This window comes from Gallinula chloropus (genome assembly GCF_964237585.1).
Source record: "Gallinula chloropus genome assembly, chromosome: 4".
Taxonomy (NCBI): Eukaryota; Metazoa; Chordata; class Aves; order Gruiformes; family Rallidae; genus Gallinula; species Gallinula chloropus.
This window is the reverse complement of record NC_140088.1, coordinates 89,140,593-89,167,985: the sequence shown is the minus strand read 5'-3', so window position 1 is coordinate 89,167,985 and position 27,393 is coordinate 89,140,593. Positions and strand designations below refer to the sequence as shown.

General features: G+C 43.9%; 1 protein-coding gene across 5 annotated transcripts in view; it reads left to right on the top strand.

Annotated features, from left to right (window-relative positions):
* The window catches only part of CTBP1 (C-terminal binding protein 1), a 235,226-nt gene that overhangs the window by 165,570 nt on the left and 42,263 nt on the right, over positions 1-27,393 (top strand). For 2 of the 5 annotated variants that reach the window (XM_084264158.1, XM_084264157.1), the window contains exon 1: positions 6,524-6,683. The exons of 1 other annotated variant lie outside the window; for it this stretch is intronic. In XM_084264158.1, the coding sequence (XP_084120284.1) occupies positions 6,644-6,683 (40 nt within the window). In that variant the 5' untranslated portion in view covers positions 6,524-6,643. Of the gene's footprint in view, positions 1-6,523; positions 6,684-20,775; positions 20,902-27,393 lie in introns of those variants that run through there. 2 more of the 5 variants (XM_084264160.1, XM_084264161.1) reach the window with 2 other exon arrangements.

Here is a 27,393-nt window from a genome sequence, read left to right as displayed (position 1 = left end):
GCGAATGTACCTCCTGTGCATCACGTCTGAGTTGGATTTTCTCCATCCATTTGGTTTCTCAGCAGATTGTCCTCAGACTGAAGACATACCCACAACAGCAAGTTCACTCAGGACATCCACTGGTTCTGCTTAGGCCCCTGGAGGCTTAATTATTCCCGGCATTACCTGTGAAATTGCACCACCAAACAGCCTGTTACAAACTTGCAGGTTTTTGATCCCTTCCGTTGGCTTTAATGGGTATCTGTTTTTTTGCATACAGAATGCAGCATCAGAAAGAGTATCTATTTTTCATTATCATTTTAGAGAGAAAATCACATCATAACTATTCTGTATAGGTCACAGCCTACTGCCCTTAGTCACCTAAAAAAAAATCATACTTTTTGCTTTTCTGGCCCAGATTGACTTAAAACTTGAGAAGTAAATTACTGCTCAAAAGTAACTTGCTACAATCCAGTTCTATAAAAGTAAATGCAGGCTGTTATTGCGCTGGTTCATTATGTTGAAAGTATACTGCATTATAATCTTTAATGGAATTTTTAGTGTAATACATTCCAAACGCCTTCTTTAACACCTTGGGAGACAGCTGGACCACTCTTCAGCTGAGGGGCTATCCACAGCCCCCCTCATTCTGTTAGCAGCTAAAGTTAAATTTTGTAGGACTTTGTTCAGGAGGAGCTCAGCACAGTAACTCTGCAACGTCCCCAGTTTGAATGAGCTCCAAGATTTCTGACAGGTGAGAAGGAGAAAACCTTCCCCTGGGTTACTAACCCACTTTCTGTTCTCTCAACGTTAATTGGCTGTTCCTTCCCAGGCACACAGATTGCATGGCTTCTCCTTTACCTCATCCAATGTCAAATCCCCACAGCGGCCCTGCCAGCGCAGGAGGGAGCGAGCCATATGGGGCAGGTTGCAGTTGCTCCTTCAGGTCTGGATTTATTCCACTGTGAACAGATGGACAATGGCTGACATCCACTAATGGTTCTCGATAGGTTTCTTCTGCTGTTCGTCTCAATCTTCTTCTCCTCTTCAGCCAGCACACAGACCTTCCTGGGAATGGCCTGTTAACTCCTCCTGACGAGATGGAAAACGACTGCCTCTCATTTCCCGGTAACCAGAAAATGCAGAGGATTTCATTCCACCCTGGTTCTTGTGTTTTTAGCACTTGTGTGAAGATGGCGAGATCAAGAAGAAGAATCCCTTAGTCACTTAACACACAGAGGAGACACTCATCACATCAGAGGAGAGGGTTTTTGTGTTCGCTGGTTTGAAGGGAATTTGTCCCTCCACTCGCTCAGCACACTGCGAGCCGTTTCACTTTGGTGCGGCTGGTATTTCCAGCATAGAGCTAGCAGAGCCATTTCCAGAAAGGAGCAGTGCACATTTGGCATTTCAAAAATGACTTTGAATGTTTGACACAGCTGAACTTCTTGTTCATTGAGTGGAACTTTAATCTATGGCTGTGATCCTTCAGCAAACCTCCTTTTTTACAGTAAATGAAGGTCCTCTATTTCATGCTTGCCATGGCCACCATTTCTTAAAAGATGAAGCGTTTCCCTTTTGTCAATTATTCTTTTTTCCATTTTCCCCTCAGAACCTGCTAAAAATGTTTCTCCAAAGTGGCCTTTCTCTTTCACATCAACCAGAAATCATTAACTTCTGATAGCAGGAAGTATCACACAGGGGAAGTTATACCTAAAAAAAAACCCCAAACAGCTGTAATTAAAATATGCAATTGCAAAATGAAAGTAGGCTGATCTGTGTGCCTGTCTTTTATAAACAAATGCCCTTCAGGATCTGAGCAAAAGAATTAAGGAAGTATTTAAATCCAAACAAAGTTTTCTTTCCAGATCTTAAATAAATGGAATTGACTTATTTTGATGACGCATTTTAAAGATCTATTTTTAGGATAAAGTTTAAGTGTTGCGCCTGCTTTATCCTACCATTCTTTTCTTCTGACATAAATCCCTTTAGGATCCCCTAATAGCATCTGCAAGCTTTGCTGTTGACAAAAATTAAGATATCCCATTGAAACATAATCTTACATTTTGATTAAAAAAAGCATAAAGCTTCTAAACGATGGCTTTGAAAACTCATACAGTGAATGACGTGTGATAATGAAGCAAAAAGATGCAGAAAGGGCCAGCAGGAACAGCTATGACAAACTAAAGAAAAGCTGTAACTGCACAATCTCAGTATCTAGATGTAAGAATATTGTCAGAGCTATTTATTCACTTTAGAGAGAGCAATCAGCATGTATCTTGGCCCACCACTTACATGATAGGAAACTTCCTCTTTCAGGATCTTCAAAGTCACATCTGTTAGAGATATTGTGCCCTAATGTATCTAATTTGTGAAAGCCCAAGGTCATGCCCTTATGATTAGCTGTTCTGAGGGGAATAAAACTTGTACTCAAATTATACATATGGCTGTTAATAGATACATTTAAAACCGTGTATTTACTCTTCAACACATGTGCTCCTCCAGCTGACTCTTAAGAAGTGAAGAAACAGTTTAGGGGCTTTGAAAAATGCCGTAATCCTTAGTGCAAAACACAGAAGACACTCAGCTGTGTAACATTACTGTTAAAAAAAACCAACCCAACCACCTCACAGTGACAGCAGTGCTGAAATGTGATAAGAGGAGGGGGATCATCGGGTTTTGTGGAAGATTCACTTGCACTGTAGCTGTACAAGCTCCAGTCTAAAAGATGTAAAGGTGACCGACTGGTGATCCAGAGGCAAGCTGGAGAACCTAGGAAGTCAAATGGATGGGGTGGGGAAGGTTTGGTGGGAGTCAGCTGCTCTGCTCCTGGATTTCCTCATGTCTAGCCTAAAACTAGGCCACAGAAAGCCATGTAGGGGAGGAGGACTGGACCCTGTGCGTACAAGGAGCTTGATTTTCTTAAACAGAAACAACATTGCATTGTGATCCGCAGGAAGACTTCAGTTGCTCCTCTGTTACTTCATTTTCTTTTCCATCCTGAGAGCCTTCCTAGTTTATTCTCCAGAGCAGGTGCCTGGTGGCAGCTGTCAAAAAGCAGGGAGGAGAGACCTTTCGCCTGGGGTCAGATAACCTCTCTCCTTCAGCAGGTGCAAATCAGCCTTCCGCTGCTGAAAGGAACACGGTTGGTCCAGTTACAATCAGCCGAGGATCCAGCCCTTGATGCTTTCCCAGGAAACATGGATTTGGGATGTATGTGTGTGCACGTGTGCAGCAGGAGGGAAGTCAGTCCAGCATTACCTACAGTGCACATACTCATGTATTAGGTCTGCCTACAATCAGAAAGGAAAAAGAGCAAGCATATGAATCCCTTCATGAAGTAGTGTAGAGAATACCAAACTGCAGTATTAATAACCTCCTGTTATTGAATACTCCATCTGTTCATCATGCCAACTTATCCTCACTTAGAGCACTCCCCTTGTCATAATATTTTGTACCACACTCCCCTCCCTCCTCGAAGCAGCAGTTCCAGTTTAGAACTAAACATTTGCCCAGTCATGTAACCCCAGGGAGGAAATGGTCTCATTGCCTGTTATCTGTTTATGTTTCTCTTAAAAAAACAAAAAAGTAAAAAAAAAGAAACTGAACTCTAATTTAATTTCTGAATTTTCACTTTGCTCCATTCTCTTTTCATGGAAATACTTTCATATCCCTATTGGTATTCACATATACTGCACTTGTGATTTAAGTGTGGTCTACCCCTAATGCTCATTTCTGCTGATACTTTGCCACATGGCAACTTAAGCAGAGCCAAAAAAAAAAATCATTATTTTCTTCTTACAGCTTTGATATGTATATATTTTTATATTTGCTAACATATATAAATGGCAATAAAGTGGTTAACCACTTTAAAGTGATTAAAACCAAATTTGTTTATTTATACAAACCCCACATGAGGCCCTTGGCTAGATGCTGCCCTAGCGAAGCACAGCGAGAATCTAGAGACACTCTGTTGTTTGAGGGGTGTCTGAGACACCTATGCTCAGCCACAAAAGGCTTTCCCATGAACGCAGGAGAAATGGAAGTCTGGAGAAACCTGTCCTGGGAGTTACCTCCCAATCCTGCTGGTAACCCAGTGAGGTGGACATCACCCGGGGAATGGGGGGAGAAGAGCAAGGAATCAAGGAGCTAGAGCCAAGTCGCCTATCAGTGAAAATCTTTACTGGTGCCATGAGTGGAATCCTGAAATGCAATTTGAAGGCTGAACCCCACCCTTTATAATCTTTGCATTAAAATAGTCCCCTCTCAAAAAACTGAGCCAGCCAACCAAATAAACCTCTGGCAAAGCTACAACCTCTGCAGGTAGAAGCGCAGAACAGGTGAGGCGCTCCTAGGATCAGGCGTGTGGCTCATCAGAGTGGATTGCCAGTGAATGTCGCTTGGGACTCCTGGTAACTGTGTACCTTCGGTACCTCTAACATAACCCATCACTGCGGGTACCGTGAGGATTGCAGACCAACGCTGCAGAACCCAAACCAGCTCCAAAATCCTTGTGTCAACCCCCCTCCTCCTCCTCCTCAGGCCGGTTTTAAGAGGCCGGCCCCGGAGCTGAGCGGTGCAGTCAGCAGAATTAATCCTCAGATCGTCCCGCAAACCGATTAAAAAATCGCGTTGAGAGGAGGTACTGAAACTTGGCGCTGGGAGCAGAGGCGGCGGCGCGGGCAGATGTTCGCCGAGGCGCGGGCAGATGTACGCCGAGCTCGCTCCCCCTCAGCGAGGGCACCCCAAGCTCCCCTGGGCCGGCCGGACCCTGCACCTCGGCCCGCCTTGGTGGCCCGCTTCCCCTCGCCTCGAAGTCGGTAAGAGAGCTTTGCCGTTGCCCTCAGTTTAAGGAGATTCCGGCCCAGGTTTACCGCTCAGCCCAGAAAAGGGCGCTAACGCCCTGAGCGCAGCGGCTGACCTGTCGCGCGTCTGTGGCCCGTGTCCGCCCCCCCCCCACACCCCCGCCATGTCGTTATCTGAGGGGGCGTCGCGTCCCCTGGCCGCCCTGAGGGGGCTGCGGCGGCAGCGCGGGCTGTGGGGCGGGTTGTAGCGTAACCGCTGACAGAAAACAAGCGTTTTATTTCTGGAAAACGCGAAAAAGGATGGGGGGTGAGGGGGGTTGGTGCGTGGGGCGTGTGTTTCCCTCGTCGGGCTCGTCTGTGGGGTGAGGGCGGGACGGGACGGAACGAGCGAACACCCTGGTCTGCTCCCCGCCGCGACTCCGCTTCCCGGCCGCGGATGAGGGAGAAGCGGGGCGGCTGTGAAAGTTTCTCAGATGGCTGGAACCGGAGGTCCCGAGGCTGAGGAGAGCAGGAACGCGGGGAAAAGGCGGTGGCGCGGGGGACCATGGCGGCGCTCGGCCCTCCGCCACCCTCACCCCCGCCTCCCTCATCCGGCCGGGGCGGGGCCGCTGTCAGCTGACCCAGCCGGCCGCGGGGGTGCCGCGTTGACTTTGGTTTTCGTCCGCCGCCGCCACCGCCCCTTCGGCGGGGAGGCGAATGGCGGGTTTTGGGGGGGGGAGGGGGGATCCCGGTGTGGTGGCAGGGAGCGGGGAAAACGGGGTCGCCGGCGTTTGGACTGTGGCGGTGACACCGGGGTTTTGACCCAAATACTAGTCTCGGTTCCTCTTATGTTCCACTGCTGGTTTTCGCCTGTATTGAGACCTGGCCTTTCTTTACCCCCTCAAAGGCGCCCGTGGCTCCAGTAGCCTCTTCTGAGGCGGGACCCCGCGCTGGGCTGATGCTTTGCTGTTTGATGGCATCCCCGCGCAGGATGGTGCGGCTCACTGAACCCAAGGGTGATTAATTTTGTGCTGCAGGATGGTATTGACCCTGCAGAACCAGCTTCGTGTCTGTGGGGCTTTCCAGGAGTGTGGATCCTGGGGATCCCTGTGCGAAGACGTGAGCTATAGGCTGGGACACGCAAGGTCAGCTCACGTTCACTAGGAGCAGAATTAAGAGTGTTTGGGGTTCTTTTAGAATCTGTTAGTTTATAAAGGAGTAAAGTCTTAGCCGAATCACAAAACATAATGAAACGCTAGAAGCACTGATTATTTGGGGATGCCAGGGAGGCCCTCAGACGTAGCTGGCGTTAACTTCGTTGAAGTTTAAACCCAACCAAAGGAAGCAGCGGCTGCATTCGCCCCTAGAAGCAGCCCAAGGTTGGGGCGCACGCTTCTGGCGCCACAAACCAGCCTTCAGGCTCCAGGCCCTCTTCCACCCGCCCCACTCTCTTTCTATCTCCGGTGCCTGCCTAGAACCAGGAGATCGAGCCGGGGCGGGGGGGGGGGAGGTGGGTGAGTAGAGGGCGGTGCGGAAGCCCCGCCCGCCGCCGCGGCGGCAGCAGCAGCAGCGGCCGCTCCCCCCCCCTCCACCCCCCCGCCCTTCCATTCCCGTCCCCGTCGTCGTCGCCGTCCCCCACCCCACCCCACCCCGCCCCGCCCCGCTGGAGGGCGGCGCGCGTGCGCGCGGCGGGGACGCGCGGGCGGGCGGGCATGCGCCGCGGGGGCGCGCCGAGGCGCCTCACTTCAGGGGCGCCCACGGAGTAGCCGCCATATGCCGCGGCGGCTTGTGTTTTTATCGGCAGCCTCGCCGTCGCGGAGCGGCGGTGCTGCTCCCCGGGCCGGCCTCCTCCCCGCGGCGGGCGCGGACGCAGCGTTTCAATGGGAAGTTCTCACTTGTTAAACAAGGGCTTGCCTCTAGGTAACGATCTCGCCTCGCGTCGCGTCGCGCCGGCCTGGTCGCGGCGGTGGGGGGCCGGGGGGGGGTGCGCGCCTCGGTGTGTCTGTGTGTGTCTCTGTGTGTGTGTGTGTGTGTGTGTGAACCATCGGCCCCCGCCGCCGCCGCGCTTTGTGTGCCCGTCACCGCCGCTCCCGGCCCCTCCGCGCAAACACCCCGCCACCCACCCACCCTCCCTCCCTTCCCCTCCCTTCCCCACCCTCCCTCCGCTCTCCGGCGGGGGAGCGGGGGCTCCCCTGACGGCCGCAGCGCCGGCGCAACTTTGCCTGGGGAGCTGCCGGAGGAAGCCGGGGGAGTTGAATAACAATGATAACAGATAGAAACCAGGATTAATTGCGGGGAGGCGGGGGAGGCGCAGGCGGGGGGGGGGGGGGGTGGCGGGGTGGCGGGGGGACTGGGACTCGGCTGCGGGTACAACCATCCTCGCGAAAAAAAGTCCCGAGCTGCCTCCAGCGCGTTGATTTGGGGTGGGATTCCCCCCCTCCCTCCGTCCACCCCCTCCCGCCCCGGCCCTGTCCCGTTGGCTCTTGGCTTGAGCGGTGCCCTGGCCATTAACTGCCGGGAAACGCTGGTGAAGGGCCATGGAGGGGGGGGAGGAAAAAAAACAACCCTGCTAATATTTCAATAAACAGGAAGTTTTAAAAGCGGCGTTTTATGGCTGTAAAAAAAGTGCTTGGGGCCTGGCAGTTGAAATGATTTGGCTAAACCTGCGGAGGGGTTATGTATCTGAGAGGTAAGGCTCTTCCCCGTGGATTTGAATTTCTCTTTTCCTTCTTTTAAACGTGGGCTACCAAACGCGTTCATGGGTTGCTGCTGGGTTTTGAAGGTAACGTGAATAACAGGCACGGGGTGATGTTACAGATATGCCTCCAGAATCGCTCGGCGTAAATTACCCTGTTCATCTGAAGGTGATTTATTCTTTTTAGTTCTTTCCACAGACATAGGGAGACAGAACGTAGGTTTCATTTTATAAACGCTGGCCTTTCGTAAGCAATTGATACCAAAGGAAGGCTACAGAGCAGAGAATAAGCCTCTTCCCTGTGGGTAGGAGTTGGTCTGCTGTGCTGCTTTGTTTTCCTCTTTAAAAAAAATAAAACCCAAAGTCAGGGTTTCGCTCGCAGTACCGATCGGGGTAGAATAGTGGTTGAAAACACTGTTACCATCGGTAGGTTTCAAGATTTCACCTGTTGTAACTTAAATTAAGCAATTTAAGGTCGCCTTACACTTTAATAACTGTTGTCCTTATCAGGAGGAATGTTTGCTTTTAGGCCGTGATAGAGCAGCTAAAGATAATCATCCCTTTGGCCTCATTGGGAATAATGAGGCCTAATAAACTGAAGCAAATGTGTGTTTTTGTCCCAGTGAATTAAAATTAACCAGAATACTTGCAATACGTGTACGTGTTTCAAGTGTACCTCCCTTTCTCCCCGGTCTCAGAAGATGTAAATATTCTTATTTAGCATTTGAGCCCCTTGGCAAGTAGCCCATTGCCCTTATTAAAATATTTTAAACCTCATTATTGTATCCCACTAAGGAAGGGAGCAAGAAAGCATGAAGAAAAATAAAATCTGTATTTAGGTAATATCAGCTGAAATTGCATTGAGCAACACTTTATAAAGATTTTTAAATAAAAAGGGTTAAAATGCTCCTTCACTGTAAAGTAGATTATGCTAGTAGAAAAATAATTGTCCAGTGCATCTCTTTGTTCTGTGTTCTTATCTGGTTTATCTATTTTTAGCTGTGGGTTGGTGAAGCTGGCATGTAAAATTAGCAGCCCAAACTGCTAACTTTAGTATATTTTATAACGTTGCTCTTTATTGACCCCCAAAGGCAACACGATTTCAATACTGGGATTCCATAATGTTTGACAAATAATAGCCTTTTTGATTTACTGTTGTGTCGGCCATGCAGAGGGTAAGATAGGGACAAAATATTTTGCCTGCTTGTAATTCAGTGGTGTATTTCAAACCAAAATGAAACCAACCTGCCCCTAACAAACATCCCCCAGCCTGCCACAGCTTTCCAAGAAGTAGTTGGTTATGGGGTGGCTGCGATGAATAAACAGAGGAGAGAAATGGGGACTTAAACAGTTCCCTTGGTTTTGTCATTGTTACTGTAAAATAATTCATTATTCTGTGATGTGAATGGAGTTTCTCTGTGCTTAATATCATCGAGGGCATAAACTGGTGCAGAGCCAGTGGTGTGTTATCTGTTCTTCTGTAAGCACACCCGTCCCCCAGTCTGTTGTGTGTCCCCTCCCGCCCCAATCCCGGTTATTCAGATCCAGTATTTCTCCATCAAGTGCTGCATGACTCCATTCCTGAATTGGCAAATACAATAAAAATCCTGATAATTGCTGTAACGTGCTTGGTAGGAGCGTTTAGTCAATGAAACTACTATTCTGAAATGAAACTACTACAGTCACCTCTGTGAACGTTTCAGTTCAGTGTTGTCATACGTAGTTAAGGAGTAGCTGGAGCGTGCAGCTTCTGAGCAGTCTGTATACTATGTGTAAAAAGCTTCTCATCATAAATACTGTATACACCATGATACTTTATCATCGTGTAGCATTCCTGATAGTGTGACAAAACAGATTATAAGTGCCCTTACGTTTGTCAGTTTGGTTAGCTCTTGATTTGCCGTGCTGTATGATAAAGATAAATAGCATCTGCCCTTTGTTAGAAATGCCTGATGCTGCAATTTACTAATCTCCCTGTTTCTAAGAGTTATTGTCTTATTTACAATGTAAACAGAGCGGGCACAGCACTTACCCCAAAGTGTAATCCGAGCGATTAGGATTGAGTTGGCTGCAGTGAAGTGTTATCGTACAGCAGCACACTTGCCAACATTTTGAAACATAAAGTCAACCTTATCAAATAGGAACACCTACTGTGGATCGGTGACTAGGCTAGGTATGCCTTTTTGGAGAGAAAGTTGACATTGTCCAAAGTACATGTTCAAGTGAATACTGTGAGAGTGAAACAAAATTAAAACAAAACAAAAAAAACCCTAAAAACCCCCCACTTATTTTCCAAGCAAATAATTTGGACAGCAATAAGTGTATGGAAAAAAGCACATTTAAACTTCTTTTAAGTAATGGTGCAGAGAAGCAATGTGATATTTAATATGCTGATGTGAAATAGAACAGTTACTGAAAAGCAGGCAAATATTTTGGACTACAGCTGCTTGTTGCCGCTTTGTCTTTCCTTACCTACCCTGCAGTTGTAACAACTGTGTTCTGTGAAACTTATCTGCTGAGGTTGGCTACGTATGTGTTGGAGACCTGCCTTTAAGAGTAATATTTAGGTTTTCGCCTCCCAAAGCAGCTGGGAGCATTGATGAGGTGATACTCCCCAGCATGTGTCAAGCTTTTCAAATCCCATAGCATTTGGCAGTATAGCAGCATAGCAGCCTCTTCTGAGGCTCCCTAACCTTCTGGCCCCATAATTATTTATTTAGTGAGAGTGTGGAGATGGAGTTACACTTTTAATACGTGTCCTAAAATTTAAGGTGAGGATAAAAGTTGTAGTACGCAGCCCTTTAGCCTTAGTTCCTCTGCTACACGTGCTTTCTCGCTCCCAGACAGCATAGCAATGGATTTACAGTTGGGAAGACAGGCGTTCTCTTTCTCCCCTACTGCCTTGAGAGCAAAGATGATGATTCATTTTAGTGTATGTATTGATCAGGAAAAGATAGCAAGCATGCATTACAGATGAGTCTAAAACTAACATTTCCTGCTGAAATACAACCCTCCGCTCCCTCAGCAGTATTCTTCTGGGAGAACTGCAGCAGCGCTTCCAGTTGTGAGTGTTTTAGGATCTCAGCTGCGATTCCAGCAGGATCTTTTCCATGCACAGTAATCCTCAGTCCATCTCCCCGTGATTAATGTGCTCAGAAGCGTTTTGGGGATCTGGCAGCATCGAGGTGCTGGCTGGAACCTGATGTATGATGACCACGTGCAGTGGTGGTGTGGAGAAGGGGCCTAAGCTGGTTTGTGGTGTGAGAAAGGGTGCTGTGAGTAGTCATAGAATCATAGAATGGTATGGGTTGGAAGAGACCCCAAAGATCATAGAGCTCCAACATCCCTGGATTAGACTTATTTTTTGGTGCTTGTGGGGCCCCCAACCTTTAATACTCAGCTGTGGAATGATGGGTTGATACGAGTGGAAAACTTCAAATTGTTTCTGAACCTGACTGGAGACCTGCCTGGTTCCTCCAGGAATATGAGAAAATCCCTGAGCTCATCTAAGCTGTGCTGCCTCGTAGCTGCTGTGTGCAGCCACGTTGGGGACAGAGAGTATCTGGAGCACAGCGTGTCTCAGCTGCAGCCCCGGGCTCTGCTGCTGCCAGCACCAGGGCCCAGGCGGGAGCTGGCAGCGCTGCTCCCTTTGCTGGCAGAGGGATGCTTGCCTGAGCCGAGGCCTCTGCTTCTGTGGGCACTGCAGCAGCAGCACCTTCAAACCAAACCAAACCCCTCACAAGGTAATATTTTTTAAAAAAACAAGCAATAAAAAGAATTTACTCAAAAAAACCCCAACAACCCAACCCTTGCCTGAAAAATTTCTCTGTATTAGATTAATAGGTTAATTATTTTTGATGCACAAAAGACAGTGTGTTTATATTTGCTATAGCAGAGCAAGAATTTAATTTCTGAAGGTGATTATAAATTAACTTGTCTTTTATGAAACACCTTTGTCATTTCATCTCAAACATGTAATGTTTCCTATGTTATTATTCCATTTGCTAATTAGCCAGTTTGTGTCTAATCAACATAATCAAAAATTGACGTAGCTTGAATTTTTTTTTTTCTTTGAACTGAATATTGCTAATGCTGTAGCATGTGTTGTTTTGATACTTATTTTGGGTGACTTTCATCTCTCTTTATACCTGCCTTTTTCAAGGGACATTTGGAGGAGCTTCCTTACTGGTATACCTGGTGGGGTAGTCAGCCAGAAGGGATTTGCTATAGAAGGCAGCAAAAGCTGCCTCAGGGCTGGGTTCAATTATTCAGAGCAGTTGAAAGTTGAGGGGGTTTTTTTATAATAGAAAGCTTTTTGTTTCTGTTGCACATGAAAGCTTTGTAGCTCCAGTACTGAAATACGCAGTAATGTGATTATATAATTTTGCTTTACATTAGGTATTTTAATAGTGGTATTTACAGGTCAGTGGATGTTCCTTGTCCATGCCCAACTGGCTGTCAGTGAGTTGTGTCACCACCAGCAAAGTTACATAAGTCTGCAGTGAAAGTTGTTCACGCATTCTGACTCTGTTGTACCTACGCCAGGACTTGCTATGTTACCCCTCCTCTCCTTTCAGCCTTCTTAGGGGAGCTCAGATGAGAACTCTCAAAAAAAAAAAGGAAGGCAGCTGAGAAATGCTTCCTCATTGACTTGAGCCATGATTCCAAATTCCTCTCTGCAGTCCCAATTTCTTCTTGCTGGCTGTGCACTAACGGTCTTCCTGAGCAGCCCCAGTATTTTTCTATGCATTCCATCTCACGCTGTCAGACTGGGCACTCCCTGAGATAAGAGCAGTGAGAGGTCTGTCCCAGCAGGGTATGCTGGAAGTGTTGCAATTAATTCTCACGCTGTGATGGGGAACATGACAAGAGCGTAACTTCTGCTGCCTTTCAGAGCAAGCAGTGCTGCTGACACCTTCTGTGCTTCGGTGCCACGTGACCCTCAGGAGCAAGAAATGGCTGTAATTGGGGAAACAACAACGGGGAGCCTGGTGTTAGGCATGTTGACCTAAATGTGTGTCTGGCCTTGTTCGAAAGGTATGTAGGCTCTCATCCACACTGGACAGTCAGAGCAGAGTCTAAACACAGGTAAGGCAGGTAGTGCTTTAGGAAAGCTGAGTTCCAGGGGCAGAAAGGAGAGTGGTCCCACTTTCTGGCAGTAGAGATCTATTGCTGCTGCCATGTGGGGCATTGTCACTCTCTCCCACCCTCCAAACACGATCAATAAGAATTAGCCCATGTCTGCTGCATGATGACAACAGGAATGGCAAATCTAGCTCCCCAAGGCTCTCCCTGCTGCATTCCTATTGAACCGTATTCCTTTCCTATGGTGCCATAGGAATATGGCACTCCTGCCATGTGCCATGGTGGCATATGGCACTCCTGCCATGTGCCATACAGCCCCATATCTGGCTGAGCAGAGGAACAGCCAGCGTGCTCTCCTGCATCACACTCTCTGGCGAGTCAGAGCTCAGGAGAATGCTGTGAGGGACACAGCACTGCAGGGTGTTTTCATCACCATCTACTGCACATGCATTTATTTTTTTTCGCTCTGCAGAATGTCATCGTAGCCCCTGTGTGAGTCAGAAGTTGGGAGAATGAGCCAGAAGGCAGCTACACTGAGATGTGTGCTCTCCAGACAGATGGGGCTGATGGGCAGGAGGATTTGCAGGGCGGGAGTGCAGCCCTTAGTCATACTGATAGTCAGCGAGATGTGCTGCTAGGGGCTGACAGACAGGAATGTCTCTGCCATCCATGCAGATCCCAGTATCTTTATCACTGCAGAATTTCTGTTGGCTTCTGTGGCAGTTTTACCTGAGTATGGATTTTCAGAATTAGCCCTCTATTTTAAGCCAGACTGTCCAAAATTACTGTTTCTTCTTGCGTATTTGCATCATAGCACGCTCAGTCCTGTAAAGGAAATGTATGGCTTAGCAGAAACAGTGGTGTGGAGCACTTCATCACAATTCCCAGATGAGTCAAATTTCATTAGATGGTTGCAGCCAGCTTGTCTCTTGCTGAGTGTGTAGCTTTAATCTTTGCAGAGTCATGCAGGACAAAAGTGTTCAGCAGAGATAACCACAAGCCAGTCTCCAAACTCTTAAACTGATATTTAAATATTTTTTTTCTCTTTAATGTGTAGTGCCAGATATGTTAAACTGTTTATTTTCAACCAGATAATGAGCGTTTTCGCATTTGTGGTCTACCAACCATCTTAATATGTGTCTGGTGCTTCACTGAAGAGTGTTAATGTGTATCACAGCCTTTCTCATGTTGTTGATTTTCCCCTTTGTACAATCAGCATTGCTGAGAAGTGATCTTCAGTCATTCGGTGTTGTATGCATTCGTTCCCATGCTGACTGGAACTGGCTAGTGAAGTCTTTATCTCAATATACTATTTCTTGATGAAGACCAGTCATTAAGATACTGACCAAAGCCACTGCAGCATTTCAGGTTTGGTTTTGCAACCTCACCAAGTCTGTCTCTGCTAGTTGTGCTCCTTCCCTAGGGGGCCTTGTGTCAGAATTGGCGTCTTTCATTTCTGCTCCTGGCTTTTTGTGTGGGAAGCCTTGTTCATTTGGGCTGGTTTATGTTGGCTTTCAGGATCCTTCCAGATTAAAAAAAAAATGGAATATCAATTTTCAGTACCTCCATAAGCCAGTTGCTTGCACCTAAAGGACTTACTATCTTCACCTTCAGTTGAGATTTGTAGTTAAAACTGCAGTCATTTCATTCCTTGGTTCTGTCAAATTCTTGTTGATCTTTCAGCCCCTGCAGCATGTCAAAGCCTATTTGAATTGTGTTGAATTTGCAGATAGTCCTTAATGTGGAATCTTTTCTTGTTATCCTAAAACTAAAGCGGCTTCCTGCATCTGCTCTGGTTGAGACTCGTGGTCAGCAGTTCAGCCACCAAAGCACCGCTCCTTGGTGAACTTTGAACTCTCCACAACCAGACAGCAGAATTTTTTTTTAATTTTTATTATTATTTTTACGAGCCAAAAGCAACATCTAAGAAAATAACCTTTTATCTGTGCAGAGCTGGATGTGTTTTAGCCACGCCAGTCTAGATAAAAAGAATGTCTTGCATTTTTTAAAAGCTTGTGGGAGGAGGCTCACAATAGAGGCTCCATTGTACTGTTAGTACTGAGCGTACAGGAAATCACAAATTAGCTATGACGAGGGTATTGCAGGGGAGTTTTAAGTTTACTTAATTCCCATAGTATTGTATAGTTTTGAAAGGGTTTCGCAATCCATTGCCTTTCGGGTTTGGTTGTGTGTGGTGGTTGTATTTGGCAGCCCTCTCCGTTCAGGGCTTTCTCTTACCATGTCTTTGTTCACAAGGTTTAACGTCTTGAATCCCTGAATCCAGATGACTTTCCTTCTTACTGTAAATACAGAGGCATACAAATACACTTGGTATTTATCTCATGACTACCCTGCAGCCATCTAAAATTTAAATCTAGCATTATGTATTCAGCAGTGAAAACTGCCTCCTTAGAGCAAGCAATAGAAAAGGGTTTTGAGTGGGAATTTGGAGAACTGTAAGCTGCAGGCACAACTTTTCCTAGCAGATCTTGATCCTGCAGGATGTGGAGTTACTCAGTGTCCAGTTATCCAGGGGAATTGGAGTAGGCTTACAAGTCTGCAGGATCCTGGCTGCATCCTACATCCAAAGCCCAAGTTATTACAGGATGATCCCTTTGTTAAAATTTTGTCCAGAGATTGCTTTGACTCAGGACCTGCAGTTGAGGAAGAAGTTCTGTCGCTCAGTTGAAAGAACTAGGATTATGGGGACTCTGCAGAATAGTGAATCTTGTTCTCTTAGTCCTGTGAATAAAGCACAAAAGCATATATTGCACTGAGTTGGTAAGTTAGAATCTGAAGTACTGTGAATATTATGGTTTTACATTTGTTTTCATAAGTTTGTTAGCATCTTCCCTCTGGACTTGTTCTTAAGCCTGTTAAATAGTGATAGTGATTTTTCTGAGCTTTGTGCCTTTGTTTTTAAAAAAATTACATTAAGCACTAAAATCTGTTAATAAATACTTAAATAGAAAATACCCACAAAGACTCAAAGGAGGGGGAAAAAAAACCCACAAGAAATTGAAAATAAAGTTGGGGGGGGTTGACTGTCCTGGGGATACTGTCTTGTCAAAATGATGATTTTTTTTCAAAGTGAGGTTTACCCAATTCTAGCAACTACTGAAATGCCCTTAAGATTTATTGGCAGGAGGGGATTATTTTTGTGCAGGAAAAAAGGGTTCTCCAAAAATAATCTGATTGTCTCTTCAGATTTTCAAAGAGAATTAGTTAAAACCAGTTTTCATTTTAGAAGACTAATTGCAAAAAAGAATATTAATCAGTGATTTTTTTTTATAAATAGTAAATAACCTTGCCTGTTACATATCTAAGAGTTCTTTGGTCTCAGAAGCACACAGTGAAAGCAGTCCAGGAACAAGCCAGACGATACCTGGGAACTGGTCACATTTCATTAAGTACAATTTTAAATCAGGTTAGTTAAGCTCTAGTGCAGGCTTGTTTCAACTCTTGTTTAAGTGCAAACTAGACTTACTGTGCATTTCTAATAAGATATTTAGGAATTTGCAAAAACCAAATCAAAATGTGGTACTTTGCAGTGACTATATATACAGCATTTGTTTTCTAGTTAACAAGCACTCTTGAGTGTTAATACAGGGGGTTTTGTGTGTGTGTGAGTTGTACCCCTCTGAAAGGAACCATGCTGAAGAACCTATCTGAGGAAATAAGTGTTCTTGAAGTTAATTACCTTCTCAGAGTCCTTTTTTTGTCTCTTGTTGTTTTGTTTATTTGGTTTTGTTTGTTTCTCATAACTAAAAATCTAGGTAAGAACTGAAGTGAAGTGTAGCTGACATTCAGGGCAAATTTGGTCTAATTAGTGGCAGGAGAGTTGGAACTGAGAGAAGGGAGCAGAGCTAGCAAATGTCCTGAGTGGCAGTGGGATGGCCTGGATGGTCCTGGTGGTCTTAGTCTTGTGAGTTGCCTCTGGAGCCACCTGTGATAATTCACTTTGTTCTTCTGTGGTGGTGGAGAGGTTCCCTGGGAAAGCACTTGGGGTCTGCTGGAAATGGCCCTGAATTAGAGTAAGATGCGGCTGTTAGTGGCGCTCAGAGCAGCTACTTAGTAGTTCTTGCCTGTGTCTTGTTTTATCACAGGGAAATTGTTTGAGAGGCAGTGTGCTTTCAGCTGTGAACTGAATGAAGGTAAATGCACTTAATAAAAAGGCAGCCTGTGGTTTGACTAACACAGCCCTGTCCAAAACACTCTGCAGTGATGGAAGGGCTAGCTTTCCTCTTCGCTTTTAAAATGGACTTTCCACCATTTAAGCTCTTCCTCTTTAAACAGCAAAAAAATAAATAAATAAATATATGCCTTCTGTCTATTTGAATGGGGAAGTTGTATTTCACCAGTTAGCCTGACAGGACAGACAGGCAGACAACCCAGCAGAACGCTGGGCAGCGACGAGGCTGCAGCTCCGTGTGCCGTGCACTGAGACACAGGGATGTTACGCTGGCGCTGAGCACTCTTGTGCCTGCTGAGATAGGGAGGCTGGGAGCAGAGACGTGATTGCCAGCTATTTTTACCTAACAGTTGAACTTTGCAAGAGGAGAAGCAAGGGATAATTTCTTTCAGTTTGAGTTTGCACGTTGTGTGCCTATTAAAAACTTCAAGTCGACTGTTAAGTAAAGACAGCTCCTTGAAGTGCCAGATGGAAAAGAGCAAGAAAACCGCCTTCTGCTTGAAACAGAAAGGGGATTTTTTGCTCGTTTTGTTCTGGGGGCTTCTCCAGTCCGTGCAGTCGCTGTGTGACTCTTCTGTGTTGCAGTTTCAGGCATCAGATGCAGAAGGAGATGCGCTCGTTTCTCTCTTGTTAATCCTGTGACAGAGTGCAGACCTCAAACGGCTTCTTCACCACAGGGTGCCAGGTCTGCATCACAGCATCGGGCAGTGCTGCTGAAATCATGGCTTTTTTTAGTTCCTACTTGCCATTGTCCAGTAAGTGCTCTTGGGGACACTGCAAACATCTCTGCTATTCTAGAAATGTGCTGGCTTTCTCAGAGGCTGTCGAGGTTTGTGAAATATGATAACTGGCTGTTTGGTTTGGATGTGACGCCCCTTGATTCATTCTTTTTCAGAGTAGTACATCATCTCTTTATGTCCATTTCATATGGATTTAGTTCAAGGCCTGTGCTAGTTTATACAGAAGTTGGAATAATTGGAAAATGTGAAAAATGTGAAGTATTTTCAGTTGGCTAAAATTTTAAAAGGGCGTTTTTTTTCCTGCCTGCATCTGGAAGTCAGCCAGGTGAAAGTTAACATTCCCACAATACCTTTTCTGTGGGATAATGGGCAAGTTCAGGACAACATTCTTTCATTTATATAAACACACTGTGCTGGCCAAGGCTATGGGACAAGTGCTGCTGAACATGGAATTGTTGCAGTTTGCCCTTGCAGTTGTTGCTCTGTTGACAATTATTTATTCTTTTATTTTATATCATTTCATTATTGTTTTCCTGTTTGTATTTAAATAACATAGTCCTCTGCTCTGTTACCATTTAGGATCTTGCTGTATGAAAAATTGATGTGCTCTATGGATGATTTCACACGCGGTATTGAAACCATGTAGCTAGTACAAAACTAACTTTCAAAAGCTTTCAAAGGTGTTTGTAGAACAGTGGAGTCTCTGACAATAGAGGAAAAGAGGTGACGGCCTGAGAAGCTGAACTGACCTTCCATCTTACTCTGCTCTGCCACCCCTGGTCCTTCCAAAACATAGCAGGAATCAATTGTTAAGGAGAGCGTGGAGCTGGGAGTGCTGGTGCTGGCTGTTCTGTGGCTGGCTGACAGCCTTCAGTTGCTGCTGCTGCTGTTTTGAGTAGGGTTAATTTTTGTAATATTACAATATTGATGGGAGTTTATTAAATATTAAATTATTAAAATACATTTTTTCCCTCTCAGAATTTCTATCCTTGTCCTTTCAGGGTTGCAAAACATTTTACCTACTGCAAAAATGATTGTGAAGTGTATAACTTTGCATCTCTAGTTTGATCAGCTAGGAATATTCAGTGTATCATAAGCACACGTGTAGAGTTGTTTCTTTTTTAAGGATCCCAAAGAGGAATGTAGTTTGTACTGCCTCAGAGTAGTAGTTTACCCATGAAGAACTTGGCAGAAATAGTGGCCTCTCCACTCAGATGAGTTTACCATTTTTCAGCTCTTACAAAACTCATGGTAATTCAAGGTCAGTTAGCTGTGGCCAACCTTAGGTAAAGTCTGGGGAAAGGTAGTCAGAAACAGAGAATTTCAGAAATGCTAGATGTTTACAATTTTCTTGGGCTGTGGTATAAACACTGTTCTTATTTAAAAGGCATTTTAGTGACTTCAGATGTTTTAAGCTTAGGCCTTTTATGGTAGAAATTATATTTTTTTTAACATTTAAATGGCAAAGTCTTTCCTAAAAATTGCATGGGGTTTATTATCAGTGCTTGTTTAAACGGGCAGGAAGCAACTGTCGCATCTGAAAATTCAAATTTTTTTGTGAATTCTGAATTGATGGAGGAAGAAATGTCTGGTGAAACCTTTCCCAGAATCACAGAATGATCAGGGCTGGAAGGGACCTGCCAGGCCAGGATCACCTGGAGTAGGTCACACAGGAACGCATCCAGGTGGGGTTTGAGTGTCTCCAGAGAAGGAGACTCCACAGCCTCTCTGGGCAGCCTGTCCCAGGGCTCTGCCACTTCATAGAATCATTAAGGTTGGATGAGGTACTTGGGGACACGGTTTAGTCAATGATACAGGTGGTAGGCAGAGGGGTGCACTAGATGATCTTGGAGGTCTTTCCCAACATTAATGATTCTGTGAGCTTTTGTGTTCTCTGTATAGGCTGTTTTGTGGCCAGATAACGATTCCCTTTCATCCACTGATGTCCCTGAGATCCCTACACGGACTGAAGGTTGAAAATGAACCTAAAGCACATTTTACCTCAGCCTTTTACCTGCTTTTCCATGCAGCGTGTGGGGCTGTTGTCATGTAACCTGTATGTTCACGTCGACATGGCACCAGTTGGGCTGCTACAAGGATTGTTACTTGTCATTTCTGTTCTCTCTTCGTGCAAAGTGCAGCAAAACCAGTAAAATTCAAGTGCACTAGAATGCATTAGTGGTTGGGTTTCCAACTTCCAGTTCTGTAACAATAATTTTTCATCCGTATTAAACCTCTAATGACTTTTAATACGTTTTTCAAGACGTGAATAGGAAGAAAAGCACTGTTGCTTACTTTATTTTATCAAGACACATTAAGAAGCAGAAATTTATTGTTCTGTCATCAGTTTGTATTCATTTAGAACACAGGCTTTATGGACCTTTTAGTTGGAGGTTATTTATTTCTCTGGGCTTTAAAGAATAAATATTCAAACTGATGGTTTTATTGCATGTAAATGCCAGTACTGTGGAACTAGCTATATTTAGATCTATAGCATTCTACTCTATTGTGTATCTCTAAGCTTCCTTGCTTAAAATAATTCTGCATTTTTCACATACAAATTCATACATTTTGTGGGCCATATATGCCATAATTTTATGTATGAACTTGTAACTTTTTTGCTTTTTATCAGGTACTTAGGGATATGGTTTAGCACAGGATGGGAATGGTTGGACTTGATGATCTTCAAAGGTCTTTTCCAACCTTGTGATTCTGTGATCTCCCCTGTGAGGAAAGGCTGAATGAACTAGGGCTGTTCAGTCTTGAGAAGACTGAGAGGGGATCTTATTAATGTGGATAAATATCTCAAGTGTGGGACACAAGGGGAAATGGGCAGCCCCTTTTCAGTGTCTGTGGGGACAGGACAAGGGGCAGTGGCTGCAAGTTGGAGCACAGGAAGTTCCACACCAACATGGGGAAGAACTTTTCCCCAGTGAGGGTGAGGGAGCCCTGGGACAGGCTGCCCAGGGGTTGTGGAGTCTCCTTCTCTGGAGAGATTCCAGCCCCGTCTGGACACCAACCTGTGTGACCTGTTTGGCTGAGGGTTGGACCTGATGATCTCTGGAGGTCTCTTCCAACCCCTGTGATTCTGTGAAGCTGTAGTTGCTCACATACAAAATCTTAATTACATCAGGTACATACGTGCACATCATTGTGTGAGCAGCTTCTGTGCAAATACCTATCTGCGCATTCCCAATGCTCTTGATTTTGCAACTAACACTCAAAATAGCAGACTACCTAACAGTGCAAGCAGCTCTGCTGACTGATTGCAGAACCCCAGTTCAGCTCAGTGGGAATAAGGAACAAAGCAAGGCCTTCTTGGGTAAAGAGAGAAAATAAAATCCTAATGAAAGATGTGCAGCGAACAGCAACTCCTGCTTTCCTGTCTACCAACTGTGAAACCTCCATAGGAATTGCTAGTATTGTGTGAGTGTTCCCTCCTTCTTAATAGAGGTGTTCTGTATCCTGTTTTTCTTGTTGACTAGAGAGTGACAGCTTTTAGAAGTATTGTAATGATGAAGTGCCATTAGCTGGATACAATTCACTTCTTTAAATTGCGTCCTTTGTTGTGTTCTTTGCTATTCTTGTAAAATAGTTGGGTTTGGTCAGGATCTTGATTTCCAGCACTACTGCTTTTTTTTTTTTTCCTTTTTTCCTTTATTGTTTTGTAGGTTATTCATTTTTCTTTGAATTACATGTATTTCTGTGATCAGTTGGCATGGAAACATGGCTGCTTTATAGGGCAGTTGCTTTTAGCATTAATTTGCAGGTACTTGTTTTTGAATGTGAAAATGGAAACCATTTACGTTCTTCATCATTAATACTTGCATGCTTTCTGAGGCACTGTCAATTATCTTTCCTTCTGTCTTAGAGGGGAAAATGTGCTCTTGGGTTTTTTTAAAGAGGGGAAAAAAATAACTCTGCTGCATCATGGATGCTGTATGAAGACAGTACTTTCTATAAAACTTACTATTCTCCATGTAACTCAAGAGAATCAGTAAAACAAAGGTTTTTTGCCAAATCTTAGTTTAAGCACAGAAAGCGTGTAGTGCCTTTAAAGAATTTAGTCACATGCTTCAGTTTCTTTTTGTTATTAACATACTTATTGATATTACCCTTCATTTGAGGAGCACCCTGTGTTTCTGCAGGGAAAGTCTGCCTTCAGTTCGGACAGAAGCAGGGGAATACGTCCACTGATATTTTGTGGCTGCTGGTGGTGGAGTCTGCAGCCTCTGAAATACCTCAACACTGGCAAAATGATCTTGCAGGCTTTATTTAATAGCTGTTGCAGCAGGATTTATGGTGGCATCGTGGTGTGCTGCAGTGCCTGCTGCTTGGAGAAGGACAAGTAGCACTGCCCCACGGCTTCATCGTGAAGAGCAGCTAGACTTAGTGTGGGTTCACATTTATAGAAGTTTGAAACTGTATCTGAATACATACTATTTTAAGTATAGATAACTAAATATCTAATTTAAGACCTGCTGCAAGCAGGTGCAGACTGTCTGCTTTCAGTGTAGTTGCTTTCATGTTCTTCAGGATGAGATTTAATTTTCTCATTTCTAATAGCTACAGACTGTTGGCTGAAGAGCTTTATATAGATTTAGAGATGCAGAATAAAACTAAGATTTGAATTAATTTACTTTGTCTGATACTTCTCCATCCCGTTTCAGACTTGAAAGACTTTGTCTCACTAACCATTTCATGCAAAACAAACAAATTTGATTAATACTGCTCATAACTCTGTTTTACATATTTAATAAACAATCGCTCATCTGGCCTATTTGGGTGTGTTGCTGCACTGCTTTGTCTTCGTTCCTGAAGTTTGAGTGTACACAGTTCAGTTTAAAAAGCCTGAGTCTATGTAGGATTTGTCAAATTTTAATGAAAGAACTACAGATCTACAGATCAGGAATACATTGTTCATGCCACTAGTGCTATTTTATGAATTCCATGGTATTACTCAGCAACCATATGGCTCATTCCCTCTTGGTGGTTTAAAAATTAAATCAGAAAACAAAGCAAACAAAACCCTACAGGTATGAACTCCCATGTTTTCACATTGAATATATTTTTAAATAATTAAATAACTTCATTGGAAAAAGAAATAGTTTACTTCATACCAACCCTTCTACCGAAACTGTTCAGAGCTTTCTTGTAGTTCCTTGCAAGTGGTTTTCTCAGAGGTTGAGAAGGAGGGTTTAGTGCAGAAGATGAGGGCTTTTTGTGATGCTTTCAGCAGTTTGCAGATCAGATTTTTACTAACCGTGATGCAACTGTGAAAAGAAGTTAGGCCGTGCTGCTTCCTGTGTGACAGTATCTCATACTCACCAAATAAACCAGTTCTCCTCTCCCCCCACCCCTTTCCCTCCATCTTCTTATAAAGCAAGTGGGGCTGTTAACAGAGAAGGGCAAAAAATAAATGGGTCCGACCTTTGTATCATCACAGTGTACTTGTCAGAGTAACTAGAGCCAAGATGTGGTTCTGTGGCTGTTGTAAACTACTTTCTTTCTGTCTTTCCTCTTGTTTTTTTCCTCTTCACCCTCCACTGAAGTGCCTACTGCTGTGCCTGGTCCAGGAAGGGTGGCAGAACCACGCTGGGGGAAGATACATCTGCTGTTAATTCACTGAATCCCCACACTGAACTGTAACCTTTCTGGCTTGGATGGCTATCTTCTTTAATGTTCTCTCTGGAACTAAATTTCAGCAATCATCATAGCCTCTCTCTACGTATTTTAAATTGCTGAACCAGAAAAGAATTTGTTGGTGCCCTGCAGCACTCACAACCTCTTAATTCTGACCGGTGGCAAATGCAAAGGTCACGCAGGACTTGCTGGTTGTGCTGTTTGGTTTTGACATAAGGTGGCCCTCAGAATTCAGGATGAAGAGAGTAATTAAAGCATGCTTGCTGTTGTCTGATCCCTGCTGTCCCACAGTGTTGGAAGAGAGTGTCTTTCTCAAAAGAATTTATCTGCGGTTTGGGTACATCATTGAAACCAAAGGTGTCCTTTCTGTTGAGCAGCTCTCACGTATTCTGTCATGGGTGCTTGCTAGACCTCCCAGAGAATTAAGCTACTAATTGTGTTGTCCTTTAATTACTTCATATAGCCAAATATGTCCACAATATTTCATACGCTTTAAGTAATATATAGCCATGTTTGAGTATTTCATCTAAGTGTTCTAGAAAGTAACTACAGAACAAGTATGAAAGAAAGGCAGCAAAACAGACAGGTGTCTGAGTGTCACTAGAAGAAGTTTATATCCTTAAAGGAAAAAGAAATTACTGAAACTTTGATTTGCTGTCCCATTTTAGTGACACCATTCATTTTGCAAATCATTTGGCTGCTGTGAGATGGTGGAAGGCGTTGTATGAAGTTAGAAAACAACAAAGTTAGTTGCCTGCGAGGTAATAATGCAATAAAAAGTGTCTTAATTGTATTTTGTTAAAAAGTTGCTGCATTGCAACTTGCTGCAGAGGGTAACTTTTAGAAGTCACTCGCATTCAAAGCTTGGGAAGCAGATTCTGAAAGTACTGGTGAGAAGCCTGGATGCTGTCAGTATTCCTAACTTTGAGTAGAAATTCAGAAAATCACAGTGTGATGTTGTAGACATTGTAAGAAATAATGCTAATGAAATATTTCTCAGAAAATAGGAGAACACCCGAGTCGAGTTGCTTCCTGAAGCATTTAGCTCTTTGTCCAGCTCTGTCTCATTCTGTACTTGTGTGGACCTTATTTTGTCTGGTTTACAAATGACCCTCACCTGGGCTACTCAGGATGGCAGATTCTCAGTGCAGAGAGTTATTTTCCAGATGTCACCTGCTATTCTCAATGCTCCTGTTTTCTCTTTTCCTTTCAGTAACTGGGATGACTGTCCCCTTTCAGGAGAGGCAGAAAGAATGGAAAGATTTATCTGAGAAAAATACTGTTAAGAGCTACAATTGCCACTGAAATAACAGACTATCAAAGTACCTAAGAAGCAAAGAGAGAAGTGGTAGTGACAGAAGTTAGGGAGCAGAAGTAATAACTTATGGGTTTTTTTTACTTTTGAAGAGATACACCTGCATTAATTTGGGGTGGTTTATTACCTGGAAAATAGGTATGATGATGTGTTATGGAGACCTGTTGCTCTGTTGTTTCTTGATCTCAAGAGCAAGGATTAGCTTTATGTTTGGGGAAAATAGTCATCATGCTTCTTGGTTTCTGGGAGATACCCGATAGCTGTTGTCTGGCACTGGGCAAGAACCAAGCTGTCATTCCCTCTCATTTTTTCAGAAATAACAGAATAACAGCCAGCAGGAACCAGTTACACTGGCTTTCCAGTATCTTTCTGTATGCTGTGTCCCATTTTCTGAGCAACAGAAAGAGTTTGAGCTCAAAAGCGTATCTTGACTTGCAAGTTGGTGATCCTTTGATTATCTTGGGGTGATAAAATTCCAGGTTACTGGAGTGTTTCTTGTGACTGTCTGCTTTTAGAAATACACTGCTTCTGCAAGCCTTTCAGCACGCTGCTGTTTATCCTGCTCCTCACACCCCTCCTGTTTCTAGGTTCAGAAAATGTAGAAAAAGCATAGAATGTCTTGCCTTGTTTTGGAAATTCTTCATTGCATCTAATACATCGGTCTGGTTTCCATTCAATTTGCTTCTCAATCTGTTGTCAATCTATATTTTGTTTGGAAATGAAGTTGCCAGGGTCCATTTTTTTCTAACTGCCCTTTTTTTTTTTTTAATTCCCCCCCCCCAAACTGTAATGCAGCAGCAGTCTGAGGCTGTGGCTGTGAGAGGGGGAGATGACATTTGTGTGACGCACATATGTGCCGTGGGCAGGTTTTGTAAATGTCTCTGCCTGCAGATTGGGGGACACAAGTTTGGTTACAGCAAGAGAAAGCATACATGGAACAAGCTAGAATAAAACTACAAACTGACATCTTCACTATTACATTTCCCACTAAATGAAGTTAATTCTCTTTTCCAAAAGTCAGTGCTTGATCAAATCAAGAATATACAGCTGGGGAGAGAACCAGTGCAGAGCTCTCACCTGTGTAGAGAATGAAGGGTACCCTTTTGCCTTAAGATTTTGTAACTCTCAATAATAGAGTCAGTAATTTCCTCTACAATACTTTCTTGCAACTGTTGTTTTTAGCACTGATAAATGTTTTATGCAATTTACAGAGCGAGAACATGACTTGTGCCCTGAAAAATTTGTAATTCGAAGCCTTTATCTGCAGACAAAGCATTTTTATGTGTGTGAATAGACCCTTTTCTAGTTGAAAATGGTTAAACTACAGAGACTAAAAGAGACATTACAGAGCCTAGTGAAAAAAATGCAAATATGGGTCATTTTTAAACGCTTTTGACTTTTCACCAGTTTAGTGGAAACAACTTAAAGCGTTCAAAAACCTTCTCTAAACCTCTTTAGTATGTGGTATGTGTGGGAAGAAATATTTTGCTTCTCTCATCAAGTCATGGGAATAACTCCTGATTTCAGCTGTGTTTTTCAGTACAGCTTTAACTGTGATACTGGGACCACAGCCTTTGTAATTGAAACCCAAAACTCTACTTGAAGAAAAGCTCAGTAGAACAGCTCTCTTACATCATATTCTTTTATTATATTGTGATTAAATGTAACATGATAATATAAACCCAGCTTTTGCCTTAAACTGCCTGTTTTGTTTGGCACTCTGACTGTTGTTACTGGCCTGTTCTCAGGGAGCTTGTCATTTTTATACATCCTGTTTGCTTACCTTCAAAATTAACATCTTTTCAGAAAATCCTATTTATTTAAGCTCGGTTTGGCTGCAGAGGGCCCTGGATGGGAGGTACAGGACTTTGATTTCAGTATGCTCCAGCCTTTTCCTCAATTTTTGTAGCAAAACTGTTTCCCAGTTTGCAATCATTCATCATCAACCATTTTGTTAATATTGACAGAGAACTGCAGAGGTCAGTGGCTGTGGGAGGAACCGAAACAGGAGGGAGAAAAAGGAGCTTTAAGGAATCCTTTGCACTGATTCAGTGTTTGTCAGAGTCGCTTTGGTTTTCAGAACAACATAATGGAGTGTAACTCAAGAGGGACTTCATTATTCTGGCTTACCAGAAAACCTTAATACTGCGCTGAATTGCCCCTTTTTAATTACACTGGTCTTAAAAGTCTGGCCTGTATATATATTTGTTTTTTATAAATTATTTTAGCTGTGCATCTCAGAGGAAGCTTCTAGCTCTCCTCCCTTATTCCCAGCCCTAAATAAGAGTTCACAGTGGTTGGATTTTTTTTTTTTCACTGTAAGGATTGCTAACACATACAGCACCATGATGTTGAGCTGGAAGGATGGTGAATCATATTAGATGCTTTCCCAAAATACTAATAAATTTATGAAGTTACAAAGCAAATGGAGGGGTCGGTGTTCAAGATGTGAAACGCTTCCGTACTGTTATTTTTAGTGCTGTTTGAGTGTGTTCTGCTGACCTTAAAAAAAATATAACCCTAAACCTTGTGAAACTAATTTTGATTATCCAAGGCCCCACACTTGCTTATCTTCAGACTTTTTGATAGGAAAAATAAGGAGTGCCCCAGGTAATAGTTTAACGTTCTTGGTCAAAGTACAGGTTTGCTGTTAGAGAAATTGCTTTCAGTGTTTGGGATCAGAATAAAGGGAGCCTTTGATCTTCACTTGGGTTATTGGGTTTCTTTCTCTGAGATTGCATCCTGCACAGCATCTAAAATATGAGAAAAGAAGCAGAGAGAATAGCCCTTAAGACAGGTTATATTCAGAAAGTATATTCAGTAATAAAACCTTGGCAGTGTATTTAAAGCATAATGTGAAATTAACACTCCAAAAGTGGTTGTGTTGACCGTGCTGAAAAGTGGTATTTTTTTCCCAAAGCATACTTACTTCTCAGACAGTGGTTTGAAACAAAAACCCC